This window comes from Aphidius gifuensis, linkage group LG3, assembly GCF_014905175.1.
Source record: "Aphidius gifuensis isolate YNYX2018 linkage group LG3, ASM1490517v1, whole genome shotgun sequence".
Lineage (NCBI taxonomy): Eukaryota > Metazoa > Arthropoda > Insecta > Hymenoptera > Braconidae > Aphidius > Aphidius gifuensis.
Window position 1 is genome coordinate 7,124,503 of NC_057790.1, and position 20,491 is coordinate 7,144,993.

The 20,491-nt window shown below is 26.7% G+C and overlaps 1 protein-coding gene and 1 pseudogene across 1 annotated transcript; both read left to right on the plus strand.

The window, feature by feature from the left end:
* Nucleotides 1–1,280: 1,280 nt before the first annotated feature.
* On the plus strand, nucleotides 1,281–12,718 carry LOC122850820 (laccase-5-like). Its single transcript, XM_044149886.1, has 9 exons — nucleotides 1,281–1,458; nucleotides 1,536–1,809; nucleotides 1,872–2,436; nucleotides 2,534–2,738; nucleotides 2,822–3,009; nucleotides 3,087–3,282; nucleotides 3,355–3,576; nucleotides 3,658–3,875; nucleotides 12,602–12,718. Exons 1-9 carry the CDS (start codon nucleotides 1,320–1,322, stop codon nucleotides 12,716–12,718), a joined length of 2,124 nt encoding a protein of 707 aa, XP_044005821.1. The 5' UTR covers nucleotides 1,281–1,319.
* A 397-nt stretch (nucleotides 12,719–13,115) lies between these two features.
* Nucleotides 13,116–20,007, plus strand: LOC122850821 (annotated as a pseudogene).
* The last annotated feature ends 484 nt before the right edge of the window (nucleotides 20,008–20,491 follow it).

A 20,491-nucleotide genomic window follows, 5' to 3' on the forward strand; every position in this document is an offset into this window, starting at 1 on the left:
TATTATATATCCGTCGAATGTCAAGCTATATGTCAATGAACTATGTTAATGAATATTGCTTGACATTTAACGGATATATAATAGCTAAAAAAGCATTCGAGTGATAGATATATTTAATATAAATATATTGATAGATATGATTGTTATCACGGTTGTTAAACTTTCGTTTTGTACTGATGATATTTGGCAGAATGCCAATTGACGGTAACATGACGAAATAAATTTTAACAAGAAAAATTTAGACAAAATATATTCAAAAAAAAAATAATTATGTGTTGCATAATATATTTCATCTGCACTTTTTTTTGTCCTAATTTTTATTATCAAAATTTATTTTGTCACAATTTTTTTTCGTCTCATTCTTTATGTCATATATTTTTTGTCATGTAATCCCAAATGACCCATCGCGGAGGAATTTTTCCTCTTTTTTTTCCCTTTTCCTCTGACTTTCCTTCTCAGCAATCAATTTTTATTTATCAGATTTATCCAAAATTTTAAAAAGACGTGGAAAAAATCGGAAACGAGTTGGAAAAAAGGCGGCAGTTTCCTATAGGGTAAAAAAAAGTCTGAAAAAGGTAAAAATGTTTCTCTGTCAAGGGTTATTTTTGTTGAAAGTCAGTAGTAAAAAATGTATTCTACTGAATACATTATTGATAAATAATTTTGAATGAATAAAGAATATTATTAATTATGTGTAAAAATACAGTATTTTTGTTTACTTTTGAGTAATTTTTAGTAATTAAATCTTGGTGAAATTTACTGTTTAAATATTTTGAAATTTTCGTAATAGCAATTTTTGTTTTTAATATTATTCATATAAAAAAATGAATAAAAATTTTTTTATAATAAAAACTATTGCTTTAGCTGCACATTTAAGTTCGATTGAGAAATCGAACAGTAATTGGCAATACTGGATGGCGTCCATGTGGATATGATAATGAAGGATTTGTAATATTCAAGGAAACTGTTTTATTCTTTCCCTCTTTACAGAGGCTGTGAAGAGTGGCGATATCCAATATTTTCAATTATATATTATATTTTTATTATTGTCATTCAACTTATAAGATATATCTTCAAGATTGACATGACGTATTAATGAGAATGAAAAAAAATACGATAACAGATGAGTTTTTCATTTAATTATCGAAGATTAAAAGAATATAGCTGATGAAAGATTAAGATTAGATCATTGTCATCTTGAGATCTACACAAATGATATTATTTGCCACCTATAAAAGCTCAATGTCATCTGATGTTTTTTAATAATTAGTTAACTAGTACTTTACTTGACACTTAGACTATTTTAATCTCATTAAAACATGATCAATAAAAAGTTAACTCTTTTCTCATTATTGTTTTGTTTGTTATCAAAATCATTTGCTGTAAATATTTATCAATCAAACAGTCATGGAAATACACTAAACAATACCTCAAAAACCGACAATCATAAGACTAATGGTACTATAAATTTGAAAATTTATCAATCAATTCAAAGTGAATAAAATATAAATCATATTTATAAATACACCTTTCAGTTATGGGATCATTTAAAGTGTACAGTAAAAATTCAGGTCAATGGAAAACAATGTATTATGAAAAAGAAGATGAGTCAACAAGTGATTTACCAGGAACATTAAAATCGAATGAAAAAAATATAGAGATACCAGGTCATTTGAAAATTGGTCAAAAAATCAGTGGCTGGGGAAAAGTAGCAGGACCAAAAGAATGTGCACGTGAATGTATAGCTGGTAAAAAGCCAAAAATTTGTTACTATCACTGGACTGTTGAATACTATCGTACTTTGGGCGGGTAAATATAAAAAAAAGTAACCAAACATATTATAATCATTAAATAATAAATAATTTTTACAGTGCTTGTAATATGTGCGTGCCAAAAACAAATTCATCAATTGCAACAGATTGTCAGTGTATTTTAGCTGATGGTGTTGATGTTGCTGGATTATTATCAGTTAATAGAATGTATCCAGGACCATCAGTACAAGTATGTCTTGGTGATTTAGTTGTTGTTGATCTTCATAATGCTGCTGATGGTAATGAATTGACAATTCATTGGCATGGTATTTATCAAATGAATTATCAATATTATGATGGTGTGCCATTTGTAACACAGTGTCCGATTCAAAGTGCTTCAACATTTAGATATCAATGGAGAGCACAAAATATCGGTACACACTGGTGGCATTCACATTCTGGATTACAAAAAGCTAAAACACTTGAAGGCGCAGTTATCGTACGTCAGCCGAAAGAATATGATGCAAATTATCGATTGTATGATCATGATGATACTGATAATCTTATCTTTTTGAGTGATTGGATGCATGATAGTCCAGATGATCATTTTCCCGGAACATCTGGTAAATTAAAAGCAGGTCAATCACCTGACAACGCACTTATCAATGGTCAAGGTCAATGGCTTGTATGTATACATAACTATAGATAATTTTTTATTACTAAAGAAAAGATGTAACAATAAATGAAAATATAATTTCTTTTTTTTTTTTAAATAAATTTAGGACAAAACAACTGGAACGTGGACCAATACATCACTCAATGTTGTCAACGTCACACCAGGAAAAAGATATAGATTTAGAATGATTAATGCTGGCAGTTTCAGTTGTCCCTTTCAATTGACAATTCAAAATCACAGTTTAACTGTTATAGCAGCCGATGGAGAAAATGTAAAACCAACAATAGTCAACAGCATTACAACATTATCTGGTAACAATTTTTTTCATTAAATTTATTTCTTTCTACTCATTGGAATTATTGGAATAATAATATTGATTTTATTTTATCAACAGCCGAACGTTTTGATTTTATTTTAAATGCAAATCAACAGCTTGGAAGTTACTGGATACAAGTACGATTAACTGGCTCATGTGCTTCTCGACAGATAATCCAACTTGGTATTCTTCGTTATGCTGGTTCAACTGTAACTGAGCCACAATTAACACGACCAACATATAATACTGGCCTTCCAATAGGAACTGCAAGTTAATTTTTATTTTATGAAATTATATAAATAAATTTATTTTTAATTTCTTTATCAATATATTTTTGTAACAGGTACTGAATGAATTCAATACGGTATGTGATGGAAATAACCCGGATTTAATTTGTATGAAAAATCTTAAAGCTGCTGAACCAGTTGACAAAAGAATTCTTGCTGAAAAAATAGATGTTCAATTTTATTTACCATTTGAATTTCATCGATGGAATGAAACTGAACTTTATACACCTGGCACATATAAGCCTTTTTTAGGTGAGGATTCAATAAAATCTCTGCTTCTTTTCTTTTATCATTATAATTATTTATTTATTTTTTTATTCAAAGCACCAAATGGTGGAGGTAGTGGAGTAATTCCTATGATCAATGGAATATCAAACAAATTTCCAACATCACCATTTCTTACACAAGCAAATGATATTGACAAAAAAACAACTTGTGACGGAAATAATAAGCCGAAAAGTTGTGATAATTCGTCAATTTGTCTATGTACACATGTCCTCCATATACGACTTAACTCATCGGTTGAAATGATTATGTTTGATCCTGGTATATTTAAATTCATATCCAATCAAACTTGAATTATTAATAACAACATAATTAAAACAATTTTATTTTATTTTTTATCAGCTGCAAATGGTGTGCCTCATCCTCTTCACATGCATGGATATGGATTTCACGTCATGGCTCAAGGTTCACGAAAAGTTGTAAATATAACACGAGAAAATAGTTACGAAGCTTTGAAACTTGATAGAGAAATATATAAATTAGACTCGCACGATCGACCACCAGTTAAAGACACGTTGACAGTTGGCTACAGTCACGGCAATGGCTATACAGTCGTGCAGGTGTAATCAGATATTTAATCATATTATGTACCTATACCACTTGGTTTTCCAATTTGCAATAGTTTTCAGCCATCCATTCATTCCAGTAAATAAATTCTTGGTTGGAATACATATTTTTGTATAAATATTTTTGCTGTTAAAATAATAACATATAATATTCAACCAATTATAAATTATTATTCAAAATTTACATATACTAATTACTGTCTAAATTACTCTGAAAAAGATTGGGAAAAAATGAAATATCTATAATTATTTTAAAAAATTTATACCTATATATAATTGAATGTCAAAGAAATTTTATCAATCGCTGCTGAATCCGAATACTCTGTGTTTCAATTGAAATATTGATAGAGATAAAAGAAAAAAGTATATTTTATCGATGTGATATACGATATTGCTGATATAAAAATATCAACAAAACTCAATTATGAAAAATAATGGATGACTGTTGGCAAATATGATGATAAATACATTTATAATGCAAGAAAAATATTGATCAGTTCTTTCTTTCAAGAAAAAAACAAATAATCAATAAATAGAAAAATATTTTTCTTTACTTTATACGTAAATAAAAAAAATGTTTGATAAATATTAACAAATATTGATCGTTGAAACGCATTTCGAAATAAAAGTTTTTTTTAACACTAAATTTAACAATTTTTCGAACACTGAATAAATTTAAAGCTATTTATTTATATGTAAATATGTTTGAATTAATTTAGTGATTAAAAAATTGTTGAATTTAATGATAAAAAAAACATCAGTTTTGAATAATTGGTACCAATTAAGATTAACTTTAGAAATTTATAAATTTATAATTCTAATAATCAAAGCCTTTTTTCAATGTAAAATTTATGTTATATTTATTATGTTTCTAAAAGAATCGACTTTATAATCAAATTATATACATCGATTTTTTATGTCAAAACATAACTATCAATTCATTACGTCTTCAAAAATCGAGGGAACGTTTTGTTCAATGGTCAACAATAATAATAACAATGATGATGATTTTTTTGTTGTAATAATATTTTATTTGATGACAATTAAATTATTTTTTTTTCAAACAACACATATTTGCTCTATTTTTAATATTTCTCCGACTTTCTCCGCCCTTTTTCGCTTAGAAAATTTCTCCGACTTCTCTCAAATTTTTCTCCGATTCCCCTCCGGTTTTTATTTTAACTTTTATAAGGTTGCCGACGATAGATGGGTCGTCAAAAAATCAATGGTTGTATTTGATTGAACTCGAGTTGCAATTCAATGTCATGCATTCATAAGTTTTGTACCTCTTTATCAATTTTAATTTCAATTAAGTAAAATTACACATTGCACATACCCGAAAATTTGTAAGGTACGACTGTACAAATATTCGATTTTAAACCAGCTAAGATTATGCTGGTATTTAATAGTAATACCAAACATTTTTTTTAACAGGAAGATAATTTTTGAGTTTTTAAATTTAAACAAACGTGTACAGATATGTTTTAGGAACATCTCTCAGAGGTGAATTCGTTTTTTTACTTCAACATGTCACATACCATTCATAAATACCAATAGCAAAATTAGTGCTCAATCTTTCTGTTACATCTTCAATGCTTTTGCTACGATTTTTTGTAGTGCTATTTTTGAAGTGAAACTTCTTTACGGAGGGTAGCGACAAAATTCGAGGCCCCGCTAGCGTTAAGCGCTCTCGTATACTCTCTGGTATACGCTCGGTCACAAGCGGATAAAGAGGGGAGAATTATATACTAGCGTACTCGCAACACGCAAATTTTTTTTTTTTTTATCTGGTTTACATTGTATATATTCTTTGTATTTTAACTTTTCATTTCATCTATTTTTTGTTTTTCAATTAAAATTTGCTCTTATTGTTCGGTTGTTGTTTTTTGGGTGATTGTTAGTCCACGATTTTTGAAGGAACTATCTCTCCATACATTGTAAACAAAAAAAAGAGGGCGTCTTTTCATTGATGCCATAATTGTTTTCACTAAATTATACACTTCCATTCGTGTTCTGTCATTATTGTCAAGAGTTTCCGTTCGTGTATCAAGTGGTATATCTTGAATCCTACAGAATTTTCTAAAACTAAATTTGATCGAGGAGTGTTTGAAGTTTTTATTTTTATCTAAATTTTTTTTAATCAAAGATTGTCTATGATGATTATTAATATCATTATTATTAGTAATCTCTTCTTGATTTGATAATTTTGATTTTTTTGGAGCAGGAGCAAGAAAGATACCAGTATCATTGTTAGCTCTTTTTTTCAGAAACAATATTTAAATTTTCTATTCCCATCCGAATAGTCTGTGTTGTTGATGCTTCACTTGCGATTGAAATACGATCAATACTCTGAACTGATAGTGATCGTTCTCGGTTGGAATGATTTGAAGCTAATCGATTTACCTGACTTGATCTACGTAACAGTATCATCATGTTTGTACCAGCATTTTGTGTCTTTATCTTTACTATATGTATAATAATGACCACTTTTTAATGTTTCATCTTTATAAATAATAATAGCATATAATTCAAACGTTTGATTAATAGTTGATGAATTGATGAAATATCTTGAACTGGTATTGTTATTTCTTTATCAATTTTTTTGTTACTTATTATTTTTTCTGGTTCAAATGAATCCTCTTTGAAATAAAAATAATTTAAATTTCAGATCAAATAAGGTGGTCCCTTGTGGAAATATTTCTCCGTCATTACTTCGGCATTACTCTGTTTTTTGCCTATTATCGGAGAAATTACTCTGGCATGAGGTTGATGCTGGAATAATTTCGTCGGCAAGAAATTAGTACCGGAAAAATTATTCCAGCATGAGATAAATGAAGGAGAAAAAACTCCAGCATTGATCTCATGCCGGAGTAGTTTCTCCGGCAGTGATCTCATGACGGAGTATTTTCGCTGTTATCATCATATGCCGGAGTAATTTCTCAGGAAATGAGACAAAAACAGAGTAATGTCAGAGTAATGCCGGAAAAATATTTCCATCAGGGGTAAACTTGTGACAATTTTTTATTTGTTATATCTATACGATTTACGTTACAATTTTCACAAGTTTCAATATTTTCAATTGTTTCTGGTTCTAAATCAATATTAATTACACTCTGGACTGTTGTATCTAGAATTTTGGAACCAACAAGTTTATCATAGAAAATTGTTTTGGTTTGGAAATATGAATTTTATTATCACATTTTATACATTTTTTCATTTGTATTCAATTACCATGAAATGTATTATGAATTAATTTTCTGCCATTTCCGTTCTTTGAATAGTGATCAAATAAATCTAGAAAAAATTTTGAACGATCATGTTGTTCTACAGCTTTAAATTTTTCCGTCTTAATTGCTGCAAACTTGCGTTAATTGTAGAACATGGAATTTTATTTTGTGATATTGATATAAATATATCTTTAAGTGATTGAAACGATTTAGAATCATCTTTTTCAATTTTATCACAAAAATGTGTTACGGCAAATAGTGATTGAACAACAGCATTTAAGTAACATGTGTTACTTAAATTTGGAAGTCTATCTACTTTTAGATTTATTGATAATTCTGCCATTTTTTACTGCAATAAATTTGTTCTTCTTTGTTGAACTTAATTTATTATTCTTCGTAAATATATTAAATGATAATAATCTGTTCTATTTGGTTGAACTAAATTTATTATTTTCTGTAAATATATTAAATAATGATAATTTGTTTTATTTGTTTAAACTATAAATTTATCATTTTCCGTAAATATATTAAATAATAATAATTTGTTCTATTTGTTCGAACTAAATTTATCATTTTTCGTAAATAAATTATATAATAATAATTTTTTCTATTTGGTTGGACTAAATTTATTGCTGAAATTACTTAAAAAAATTATACAAAATATCTAAATACTATACTAAAAAACAAAAAAAAGAAATTAAAAATAATAAAAACTATAAAACGAAGTGTGGTGTTAAAATCCAATGTCATCCAAATCTCTGTAACATATTAAAAAAAAAAACTCATTAAACCCATTCATGATAAATAGTCATATATAAAACCCATTCATTATTGAAAGTGAAATAATTGAGTAATAAAGTTTATACAAAAATATATAACAACCAAAAAAATACAATCTAAAAATATGGTCAAAGAATAGAAAATCACTTACATGAAATAACACACATTATATTAAGAATGCGGCAGTAGAGTTAAAAAATTTTAGATATGGGAAGGCACTGATTTTTTTTCCTGATAATATTGAAAAATGGAAGCTTACATTTTCAGCGTATGTCCTCCTCTTCCTCAAATCCTCCAAGAAAATGGTCCTTTGATATTTTTGAGCAGCAATATACAATGTAAATTTTTCTCTGCATTTTGTCCATCTTTCTCCGCCTTTTCTCTACTTTTTTTCACTTTTTTCCGAGAATGACCCATGGTTAGAGAAATGGTGGGAAAATTTCTTGAACATTTCTCCGCCCAAAATTTATTCCGAATTTTCTCCAACCTTTCTCCACCTAAAATTCATTCCGGCTATTAATTTCCGAGGAATTATTTTCGGGTGGAGAAATATGGCGAGTCAATTCAAGACTCGGCAGGTCAAATAAGGTTTGAACGGTTTTGGAATTGCCAAATAGATAGACGGCGTAGGATTTTGGTTCGAGTCAATTCAAGACTTGGCAGGTCAAATAAGATTCAAACGGTATTGACTCCGGCTTTACTCTGGCTTCCACCTGACTTTTGTATTGCCACAGATTGATGTGTTTTTTTTTTTTTTTTCACACGAAAAATTAATTTAAACAAGTCTTCAAAGTTCATTAAAACATATTAATTTATCATTGTTTATCAATAATTATTGATATTGTCATAGATAAATGGCATTTTTACAAGTCTGGTTTCACTTTGGAAAAGGTCTGGATTTACTATTGCCCGACGCTATAGGGATTATTGTGTTTAGTCGTATTAAGTCAATCTCGAAAATTTGTAAACTTTTACATTACTTGTTCTACCTATATTTTATCTCTTTACATCAATATTATTGCTTAAATAATTTAAATAGTTATTTATCTTAAATGATATATTCATACAAAGGCCTAATTCACGTTTGATCTCATTGATATTCTGTATTTATTATCTCTCGCTTTATTCTGGTTTAATATAAAAATACCAACAAAACTTAATTATAATTAATATAACAAAAAAAAAAAAAACTTAATTATAAAAAATGATGGATGACTGTTGGCAAATATAATCATAAATACATTTATGATGCAAGAAAAATATTAACTAAGTCTTTTTTTCAAAAAAAAAACCAAATAATCAACAAATAAAAAAATATTTTCCTTTACTTTACACGTGAGTAAAAAAAATGTTCGACTGGTCAGATTGATCATTATAACACTTTTTTAAACAAATTTTTTTAACACTAAATTCAAAAATTTTTCAAGCACTGAATTAATTTAAAAATTTTTACATGTAAATAAATAATTTTAAATTCATTCAGTGTTAAAAAATTGTTGAGTTTAATGATAAAAAAGATATGAGTTATAGTCAACAATATTTTACAGCAATGTTGAAAAATTGTTAATTTGAATGAGAAAATAACATCTGCAAAAAATAATAGCGAAAAGTAAAATTAAACAATTAATTCAAGATGTTTTAATAAGTCTGTGATTAACATAATCTTTATGTTGTATTTATCATATTAAAAAAAGAATCGACTTTAACCAAGTTATATACATTGATTTTTTATGTCAAAACATATCCATCAGTTCATTACGGCTTTCAAAATCAAAGGGATTTTTTGTTCAATGATCAATGATAATAATAACAATGATGATGATTTTTTTGTTGTGATAATATTTTATTTAATGATAATTAAATTAGTTTTTTTTTCGAACAACACTTATTTGGTTTATTTTTAATATTTCTCCGACTGACTCCGTCTTTTTTTGCTTGAAAATTTTCTCCGACTTTTCTCAAATTTTTCCCTAATTTCCCTCTGGTTTTTTATTCTAACTTTTATACGGTTGCCGACGATTGACGCACCCACAAAAAATCAATGATTGTACTAGATTGTACTCGAGTTGTAATTCAATGTCATGCATTCATAAGTTCTGTACTTCCTTATCAATTTCAGTTTCAATTAATTAAAATTACACTTTGCACACACCCAAAAAATTTTTAAGGTACCACAAATGAATTTATGCTTGTATTTGTAATCGTAATACCGAACATTTTTGTGTGAAAAATACTTATCAGAGGTTTAATTTTTATATTAACTCAGGTATGCATTCGTATAGTATATCTCAAAGGCAAACTTTATTTTAAATTATATAGCCTGTCCATGAGGCGCGTTCGGTATAGAACATTTTCTTGGATCTCCACGATGGCACAATTTAGTAATTTAAATTTTGTATACGTACATATATTCATTATATTCATATTCATGTATATTCATTCTTAAATATGTATTTAGATAAGCTTGTATATATTCGCTGCCATCTTGAAGATCCAAAAAAATGCTCTATACGGAACGCGCCTCATATGTCAAACAGCTGTGGAAATTAGCGAACGTTTATTTACATTCAAAATTATTAATTTATTTCATGGAAGTCTATCATTATTATTACCATCATTATTGCTTACCCTGTTAACTATAATTTTTTTTGCATAATATATGGGATGGCATCACTCTCCAAAAATTTTACTCTAATAGTCGTACAATCACATTTCAATGCTGATCAAAGAACATAATAGATATATCGTGGTTTCATTAAGGTATTATTTTATTATTAATATTATAAAATATATTATTATTAAATTCCTTATTTATAAATTGATTTTTACGTAGACGAAGCCTATAGTATTGAATTCACTCGCGTTTTTTAAAAAATGATCATATCTTGCAAAGTAATAAAATTAGAAGAATCGTATTATAAGACCAACTTATTCGTCTATGAAAATACTGAAACTGGGAACTTATAAAAAGTAATTTCAATTGTTAGTTAATTTATTATTAACAAAAAATAATCACCGTATAATTTTCAAAGTCAAATAATAAGAAAACTAAGAACAAATCATGGATGCGATTTTTTGCCAGGATATTAGGAATGAAAGAATTTATAATAATCGAGTTGAAAATTGTTTTTAATGTCGTTAGAAGATTGTTAATAAACAAAAAAACGAAATTGCTGTTTTTTTATATTTTGCATAACAATGTCAATATCATGGATTTGTTTATTAAAACATGTTCATTCATTATATTTTCAATAATTATTTTGTTACCAACAAAATTTATTGAATTATCAAATTTAATCAACAGATTTATTGATTGAAGTTTATTTGATATAAATGAATTTAAAATTTATGACTATACATAATGAGTAAATATAATTGACTATCAAAATTAAATAAAATAGTCAATTGTATATTTTTTTTTTTTAAATAAAGTTGGTACTGGTAGTACTAGATCAATATTATCATCAGAATAAACAAATAGTAGTTTCAAAGTGTTGCTTACTGGAGCTGGTGGATTACAACCAGCATTTGCTGATATTCCAGCATTATTTTCAATATTTCAAGTATCATCATACGACTGGAAATACAAAATAGTATCACAAAAATATTCATGTAAAGGTTCTAGTAAACTAAATAACATGTTATTCATGAAACGACATCCCCAGGAGTATTATGGCTAGTTTCCTGATAATAAAGATCATCTCAGTGATGATAAATATATTGAAAAAAATTCAATTCATTATACTAAACTATATGTTATGCCGTTTACAATGCTCTATCAGACTCGAAAAATAATAAATCTAATAATACAAATTTAGATTATTTTGAGAAAGTAAAATTTGCAATGATCAATAAAAGTCGTTGGAGTACAGAACAATTTTTAAATGATAAAAATAATATATAAAACTATTAATAGAATATTTACATGTTGAAAAAATTATATTTAATTTGAAAAATAATAAACCAAAAGCTGATGGTGTATTAGTAATGCAATGAGGTAAAAAGCTTAAAATTACAGTCAAAATAGGATGTTATATTATCTGCTGGTACAATCGGCAATACTATAACAGAGTTTTATTTTTCATCGATATCAACTATTGAATATTATTCTTACTTTTACTTACTTTTACAGTATTTTAATTGAAGAAAAAATATAATTTTGTCATTTAAAATTAGCCAAATTTAATGTTTTTGAGTACGCGTACTCAAGTTGTTTTTACATATTTTCAATACAATAAATATTAAAAAGCGATATTATCAAATTATTAAATATACTCGTTAGATTGACAATAAAACAAATAATAAAATTACAAAGAAAATTAAATAGTGGAAATTGTTAATTGGTTGATGAATTTTTAAGCAATTCAGTTATTGAATTTAATTTGTTTTTATATATTTTCTTTTTTTATTTGGTGATTCCATTTACGTATTTTGAAGATGATTTTTTTCACAATAGTAAACCAGATTACATGAATTATGGAGTTCTTAGATTTGTGATAGGCGATGAACTTACACACAGTATTGATACGGTAGCAATAAATTATGATGAAAATAATAATTTCAATGATACCTGGTGGTTATTGTATTCGATTTAATATTTAAATAAACGTATTCTTATTTCTTATCAAAAAAAAAAAATAAAAATAAATTTATAAATATTATTAAAAAAATTAATATTATATTGATTTTGATTTTAATTTTTGTTCGTTTTAGATTAATGAAAAAATTGCTGAAATTGGTGGATTAAAAGCTGCTTATTTTGCATACAAAAAAAAATCAAGATCATGTGGTGATAGAAAAATTGCTAAATTTAAGTTCAACGAGTTTTAATTTGGTGCAATTATTATATCATGAAAATTTTTAATTTCAATATTTTTAATTCTCACATGATAATAATTATACTAATTCTAAAAATAATAATATGACGATAGTTTCGAGACTTCTAATGACATTTTCTGGTTTATTTTTTTTTTTTTCTTTTGAGTCACCTGTTTGATAAATTTATTTTTGTCAAATATAATGATAAAACTAAATAATATATTTTTAAGTTTTTCAACAGAAGATAATAGTGTGCTGGCTAACTCAACGTTCGTCATATGTCATTAGTGTATATAAGTGGTTTGTCAACCGATAAAATTTTTAATATAAATCAACGTGCAAAATATTCAAAAATACATTAGAAAACTAAAACTTCCAACGAGTTGATTGCATTGTTGAAGAATAAAAAATGGCTCGTAAGACTTGGGCAATTTCAATATTAGCAATCTTGTCGGTGCTTTTTTTATTATTTGGATTCCTGATTTTTCGTAAGCAGTAATATAATAAAAATTATTTCTACATTTTATATAATATGATATAATATGTATATTAATATTATATTAATATGTATTTTAATTGTCGAATTTTTCTTTTTTTTTACGTTTGCACGTATGTATTATTTTTTGATACAAAAAAAAATCAACATTGATCACTGTTAAACTCTTTGATTATTATTATTATTATTATTAATTTAATTTAATTTAATTTATATAAATAGTATTTATAATTATGTTTTTGACTTGAGAATAATTTATTATTGATACTTTCCAAATGATAAACAAACGGAAAAGAGTATATTCTACATACAAAATTAATTTTTGTTTTTTTTTTTTTTTTGTATACAACAGCTTTTCGATCAAAAACTGATGATTCTGTTCCTTGCACAACACGGGCATGTATTGATACAGGTAAGAAAAAAAATTAGTATATTTCGATACAAGGTTCCAAAACGGCGTTTTGCGCATTGCGATATAATCGTGGAACACGAGCCCAAAGTCGAGATTAAGACGAGACTTTGGGCGAGTGTTCCACAAGATTATATCCGCCATGCACAGATCGCCGTTTTGGCACCGAGTGTCGAACACTATTTTTCGTCACAAACGACATGGAAAACACGAGACAATAACGTCGATACTCGATATTGAGCGATCAACGTTGCGCCCCTTGACATTCTTACGTTGTTTAATAAATTAGGTTACGTTTACCTTTTTTTTTTTTTTGTTTTTTATTAAAAATAATTTTTGGTTCACACTATTATTTTTATTTGTTGTGGAAGACATCATGTCAAGTAATAGTAATGCTTATGTTCGAGTTAAAAAGCCAACATTGAAAAAATTAATTAAAAAATCGACAAAAAAACTGATAGAATCATTGACAGTTACTGATGATACATATAAATTAAATGTAGCAAGTGTCAAACGACATTTTGTTATGAAACAATTATCTTGAAAAATTCTACCATGTAACGATGATAATAATAATAATAATAATAATAATAATAATAATAATAATAATAATAATAATGATACTAACAATAATTTGGATGTTCGTCATAAGACTGTGCTAGCTATAGAGTCAAAATAATTATCAACAACATTACCAGTCAATCAATGTATAGCTATTAGCTCTAAACAAACAGCACGTTATAATCTTTTGATTGATTAAATTATAAATAAATTGAATAAATTTGTCATATGTCCATTGAATAAATTTGTCATATGTAAACTTGATATTTTGATTTGGATTTTTCAGGCAACATGTCTAAGACAGTGGTATCAGCTTCATCCACTAACTTTTGTAAATAATTATAGATTTCTATTTATTCATTACACATTTTTAATAATTTTAAAAACAAGTTTTCAAACAATAAGTCAATGATAATTTCACATATGTATAAATTGTTTTTTATTTTTGGTCAGTTGACATATGGTATCTAACCTAACCATGAATATATTAAAAAAAATAATATGTATATGAGTGATAATATAATAATAATAATGATAATAATAATACATAAATATAGTTCACGTATTCCCGGTAGATGACTTCCAGTGCGCAAAATGTCTGACGCTAGATGGCTTTCGATGTGAAAAAATTTTGCTCATCGATGCAGATGTTTTGCGCATGGTATTTCTATCTTTGGCCACTGCCTTTGCGTATCGATAGAAAAACAGGGATTTTGGGACCCTGTGGACGGTGTGATTTCGAGTGTTTTCCATGTCGACGTGGCGAAATATATATGTATCTATTAGTATTATAATTCATAAGCAGCTATGTATGATACTGGGTGTTTATGTTCATCAAAAAAATCATATCAAAAAGAAAAAATCACTTGGTCTCTGCTCTGTTACTGTAATACGAATAAGCAGTAAATGTATATTCATTATTTCTTAAAGGTAAATTGTTATATAAAGTAGGATTAATAATAAATTTTTTTTTTTTTTATTAAAATGTTGCAGCTTACTATCTATTGCATAGAATGGATCAAAATGTTAATCCTTGTGAAGATTTTTATCAATTTGCATGTGGAGGTTTTTTAAACTCTACCGATGATGAATATGATATAGAAAAAAAACAACGCAATAATATGCTTGGAAAACTTCAAAAATTACTTGAAAAAAAAAGCTCAGTTGATGAGCCAAAATACTTAACGCTTGCTAAAAATTTCTACAAGCAGTGTTTTCCATTGAAGCTTGGTAAAGATTGGCCACATTTTTTGTTGGATTTAATAAAGCCAATCGAAAGCTGGCCAGTATTCAAAGAAAATCATTGGAATGAGAGTGAATTTAATTTTACTAAAACAATATTCAAAGTTGGCAATACAACAGAATGGATAAATTATTTTTTTGAATTTAATTTGAATACTGATGATTATTCGTCAATTATCATTTCTCCAATTTCATATAAATTGAAAAAGGATCAACTTAATCAAGGTTTAAATAACAGTGATGTCAAAAATTATTACGACAAGATGACAAATCTTTCAGCTTCTTTTTATACAGATGCATCGTCAAATAGTACAATAATTAAAATGATCAATGAAATTTTAAAATTTGAAACTGATATTTTCAATATGACACTGCTGCCAGAAAATGAACGGTCAAATGGTACCTCTGATGACGTAAAAATGACACTTGATGAATTGAAAAAGAATTATAATTATTTTGATTGGGAAGGATATATTAATTATCTTCGTGGCAGTCCAATTAATGCAACAGCAACAACAATTATTATTGAAGATATTGAATACTTGAATAATTTAAAATATTTATTAAATTCAACTGAAAAAATTATTCAATCAAATTACATTACCTGGAAGCATTATCAAACGAAATATGACATATTAAATGTATTAAAATCCGAACATTGTGTTAGTATTATGATTAAAAAACTTCCAATCGCAATGGGAGCAATATATTATCAAAATTATGGTGATAGCAGTAATAGAGATGATGTTGCACAAATAATTTTGGATATTAAAAATCAATATTCAGACATGATTATTAATTCATACTGGATTGATGATATGACAAAGAAAAAAGCAATTGAAAAACTTGAAACTTTGATATATTTAATTGGATACCGAAAAGAGTTTTTGAATGATTCAATAATTGATGAATTTTATAGACGATTAAAATTTTTTGATGGTGATAATTATATTGATCAAAGTATTCGAGTAAATGTGTTTAATAGGAAATATCTATTAACACAGAATGCTGAAAGTTTCTGGGCTTATTGGGGAAAGTATATGCTTGACTACAATGCATATAATTTTATCTCAAACAATATTATAAGTAATATTATATTTTCAAGTTATCATTCATAATTTACAAATCTTAATAAAAATTGCATCGTTTTTTCATTTTTATTTTTTTCATTCTAGTTCTTCCACCAGTTTATCAAAACGTTCTCTTTAAAAAAAATAATTCAAACTCCATAAATTACGGTCTAATTGGAAGCACAATAGGTCATGAAGTAGGACATGCTTTTGATAACGATGGAATTTATTATGATGCAAATGGTATTCGAAATAATTGGTGGAGAAATGATTCGTTGCAAAATTTTAATGATCGTGCCATGTGTATGGTTGAACAATATGGGAATTACACAATGCCAGAAACAAATGCAAATGTAATTATTATAACAATTTTTATTCATAAAATTAATTTTTAATAAATTTATTTATATTTTTAATATTTATTCATTTATTTACTTTTTTAGATAAATGGAACATTGACATTAAGTGAGAATATTGCTGACAATAGTGGATTAAAAGCTGCTTATCAAGCATATATTGAAAAATTAAAATCATCAAGTAAGGGCGAAAGGCTTCCTGGTTTAGATTACACTTCAAAACAATTATTTTGGATAAGTTATGCAAATGACTGGTGTAAAAAAGTTACAGTTAGGGATTTAAAAAGTGACCTTCTTAATGAACATGTACCTTCTAAGTTTCGAGTAATTGTTCCATTATCAAATATCCAAGAATTTTCGAATGATTTTAAATGTCCAATCGGATCTAAAATGAATCCAATGAAAAAATGTACTATCTGGTAAAAAACACGTAAATATTTATCATGAATTTCAATCTCAAAAAAAAAAAAAAAATTCTAATTAAAATAATTTAAAAAAGTGTGTTAGCTATATTTACTTGAAAAAAAAATTTCAATAGATGACTTTACTGTTTAGCTCAGTTTAGTCCACATAATAAAAAAAAAAAATATATATAAGTATATGTAAACTTTCTTTTAATAGTAATAATAACAGCAAAATTAATTATTTTATATTTATATGTTTTTTCTTCTTAAAACAACAACAAACTCTTGTCAAGAAGAAAAAAAATTGAAAAATAAAATAATAAATAAACAATGTCAATATCATGGGTTTGTTGATTAAAACATGTTCATTTATTATATTTTCAATAATTATTTTCCTATTAACAAAATTTATGACTACATAATTGGTAAATATAATAATTGACTATCAAAATTAAATAAAAAAGCTAATTGTATATTTAAAAAAAAAAAAAAAGTTGGTGCTGGTAGTGCTAGATCAATATTATCATCAAAATCAATGAATGGTATAGTTTTAAAGTGTTGCTTACTGAAGCTGGTAGATTACCACCAGCATTTGCTGATATTCCAGCATTATTTCCAATATTTCAAATATCATCATACGACTGGAAATACAAAACAGTATCACGAAAATATTTATGTAAAGCGCTTATTTCTTTCTCATACTTGACTCGAGGCACTACCGTGCCTATTGATCAATACTCAAGAAGATCCTGGCTAAGAGGTAATAGTATATTATATAACTAGTACGTAAAGTAGGTGATTCTTGCACGATTTTGAAGGTGTCAATACGAGTCACCAGGAGTTAAGAACGAGCCGAAGGCTTGTTAAAAAATCATTTCTTGTTAAAAAATCGTGCGTAAAAGTATTTCTTTACGCACTATAATTGGTGCGTAATGGTGTCTTTTACAAGCAGAGTGTCAAAAAATATATATATATTGCATCAAACAATTATGAATGACGAATTATTAATATTTGTGGAATCGTGATACTGCATGTTTAAGGTTGATTCTGGAAATCTGAAATCGCAACAGATTTTTTTTTTTTTTATCTTATGTTTAAATGAAATAATTATCTACATTGTCAATTTTTTTTTGTTCGGTTTTTTTGAGATATTTACTGTCAAAGTTGACAACTTTAACACGCAAGGTATATAGGCGGTATCTCATATTTTTATTAATAACTTTTTCAAAACGCAACAGAAAACGTTAAATTTCTATCAGTTTGTAGTGCTAGAAAAGACAAATTTTTTGATATAAATTTTTAGTATTTCGTCTTTTGCGTTTAAAAAATAAATAACTTTGAAATTCAAAAATTTCGCGAGAAGCGCAGCACACAGACATGAACACAAGCATGGCTTCAGTGTACGATGTAATCTTTGCTCGATAGTGTGTAGCCACGACACACATACTACTAAAGAATTTGTTTTTTCCATCAGTGGCGCCACAAAAAATTTTAGGACACGGGAATAAAAAATAGCGTTATTGATATACGGGCCCTTCGTGGCATAAATATTGGTTCGGTGATGCGACTGGGAATCAACTTTAAGCTTATGAACACCCCCATGAAAAGTAAAACGTACGCAAACACTCGGTCTCTGCTTTGTTGCTGTAGTACAGATAAGCAGTAAATATATTAAAATTAAATTATTATTTAAAGTGGGATTAATGGTTTCTTTTTATTAAAATGTTTCAGCTTTTCAACTTTTGCAAAGAATGGATCAAAACATTAATCCTTGTGATAATTTTTATCAATTTGCATGTGGAGGTTTTTTAAATTCTATTGATGATGAATATGATATAGAAAAAAAACTATATATTGAAACACTAAGAAAACTTCATAAAATACTGGAACAAAATAGTTCAGTTAATGAGCCAGAATACTTGAAGCTTGCTAAAAATTTTTACAACCAGTGTTCATTAATTGATACTCAAACATATAAAAAATTGGAAAATTCAATAAAGCCAATCGAAAGCTGGCCAGTACTGAAATGGATTCATTCGAATGAGAGTAAATTTAATTTTAATAAAAAAATATTCAAACCTGAATGGATAAATTATTTTTTTGAATTTAAATTGAATATTCATGATTATTCGTCGATAGAAATTCATTCAGTTTCATATGAATTGACAAGAGATCACCTTAATCAAGGTTTAAATAACAGTAAGGTCAAAAATTATCACTACAAGATGATAAATCTTTCAGCTTCTTTTTAAACAGATGCATCGTCAAATAGTACAATAATTAAAATGATCAATGAAATTTTAAATGCCTTTGCTGCCAGAAAATGAACGGTCAAATGGTCCCACTAAATACGTAAAAATGACTCTTGATGAATTAAAAAATAAATATAATTATTTTGATTGGGAAAAATATATTAATTATCTCCGTGGCACTCCAATTAATGCAACAGCAACAACAATTATTATTAAAGATATTGAATACATGAATAATTTAAAATATTTATTGAATTCAACTGAAAAAATTATTCAATCAAATTACATTACCTGGAAGCATTATCAAACGAAATATGACATATTAAATGTATTAAAATCCGAACATTGTGTTAGTATTATGATTAAAAAACTTCCAATCGCAATGGGAGCAATATATTATCAAAATTATGGTGATAGCAGTAATAGAGATGATGTTGCACAAATAATTTTGGATATTAAAAATCAATATTTAGACATGATTATTAATTCATATACTGGATTGATGATATGACAAAGAAAAAAGCTATTGAAAAAGTTGAATCCCTAAAATATTTCATTGAATGTCCAAAAGAGTTTCTAAATAATTCAATAATTGATGAATTTTATGGACGTTTAAAATTTTTTAATGGTGATATTTACATTGATCAAAATATTCAAATAGATATATTCAATCAACAAATTATATTAACACAGAACGCGATACAAGTTTCTGGGCTTATTGGGGACAATTTATATGCTTGACTACAATGCATATAATGTTCCCACAAAAAATATTATAAGTAATATTATTATATTATTAATATATCATTTATATAGTTTACAAATCTTAATGAAAATTTCATTGGTTTTTATTTTTTTTTTTCCCATTATAGTTCTTTCACCTGTTTATCGAAACGTTTTCTTTATAAATAATAATTCATTAAACTCCGTAAATTACGGTACAATTGGAAGATTAATAGGTCATGAAATAGGACATGCTTTTGATAACAAGGGAA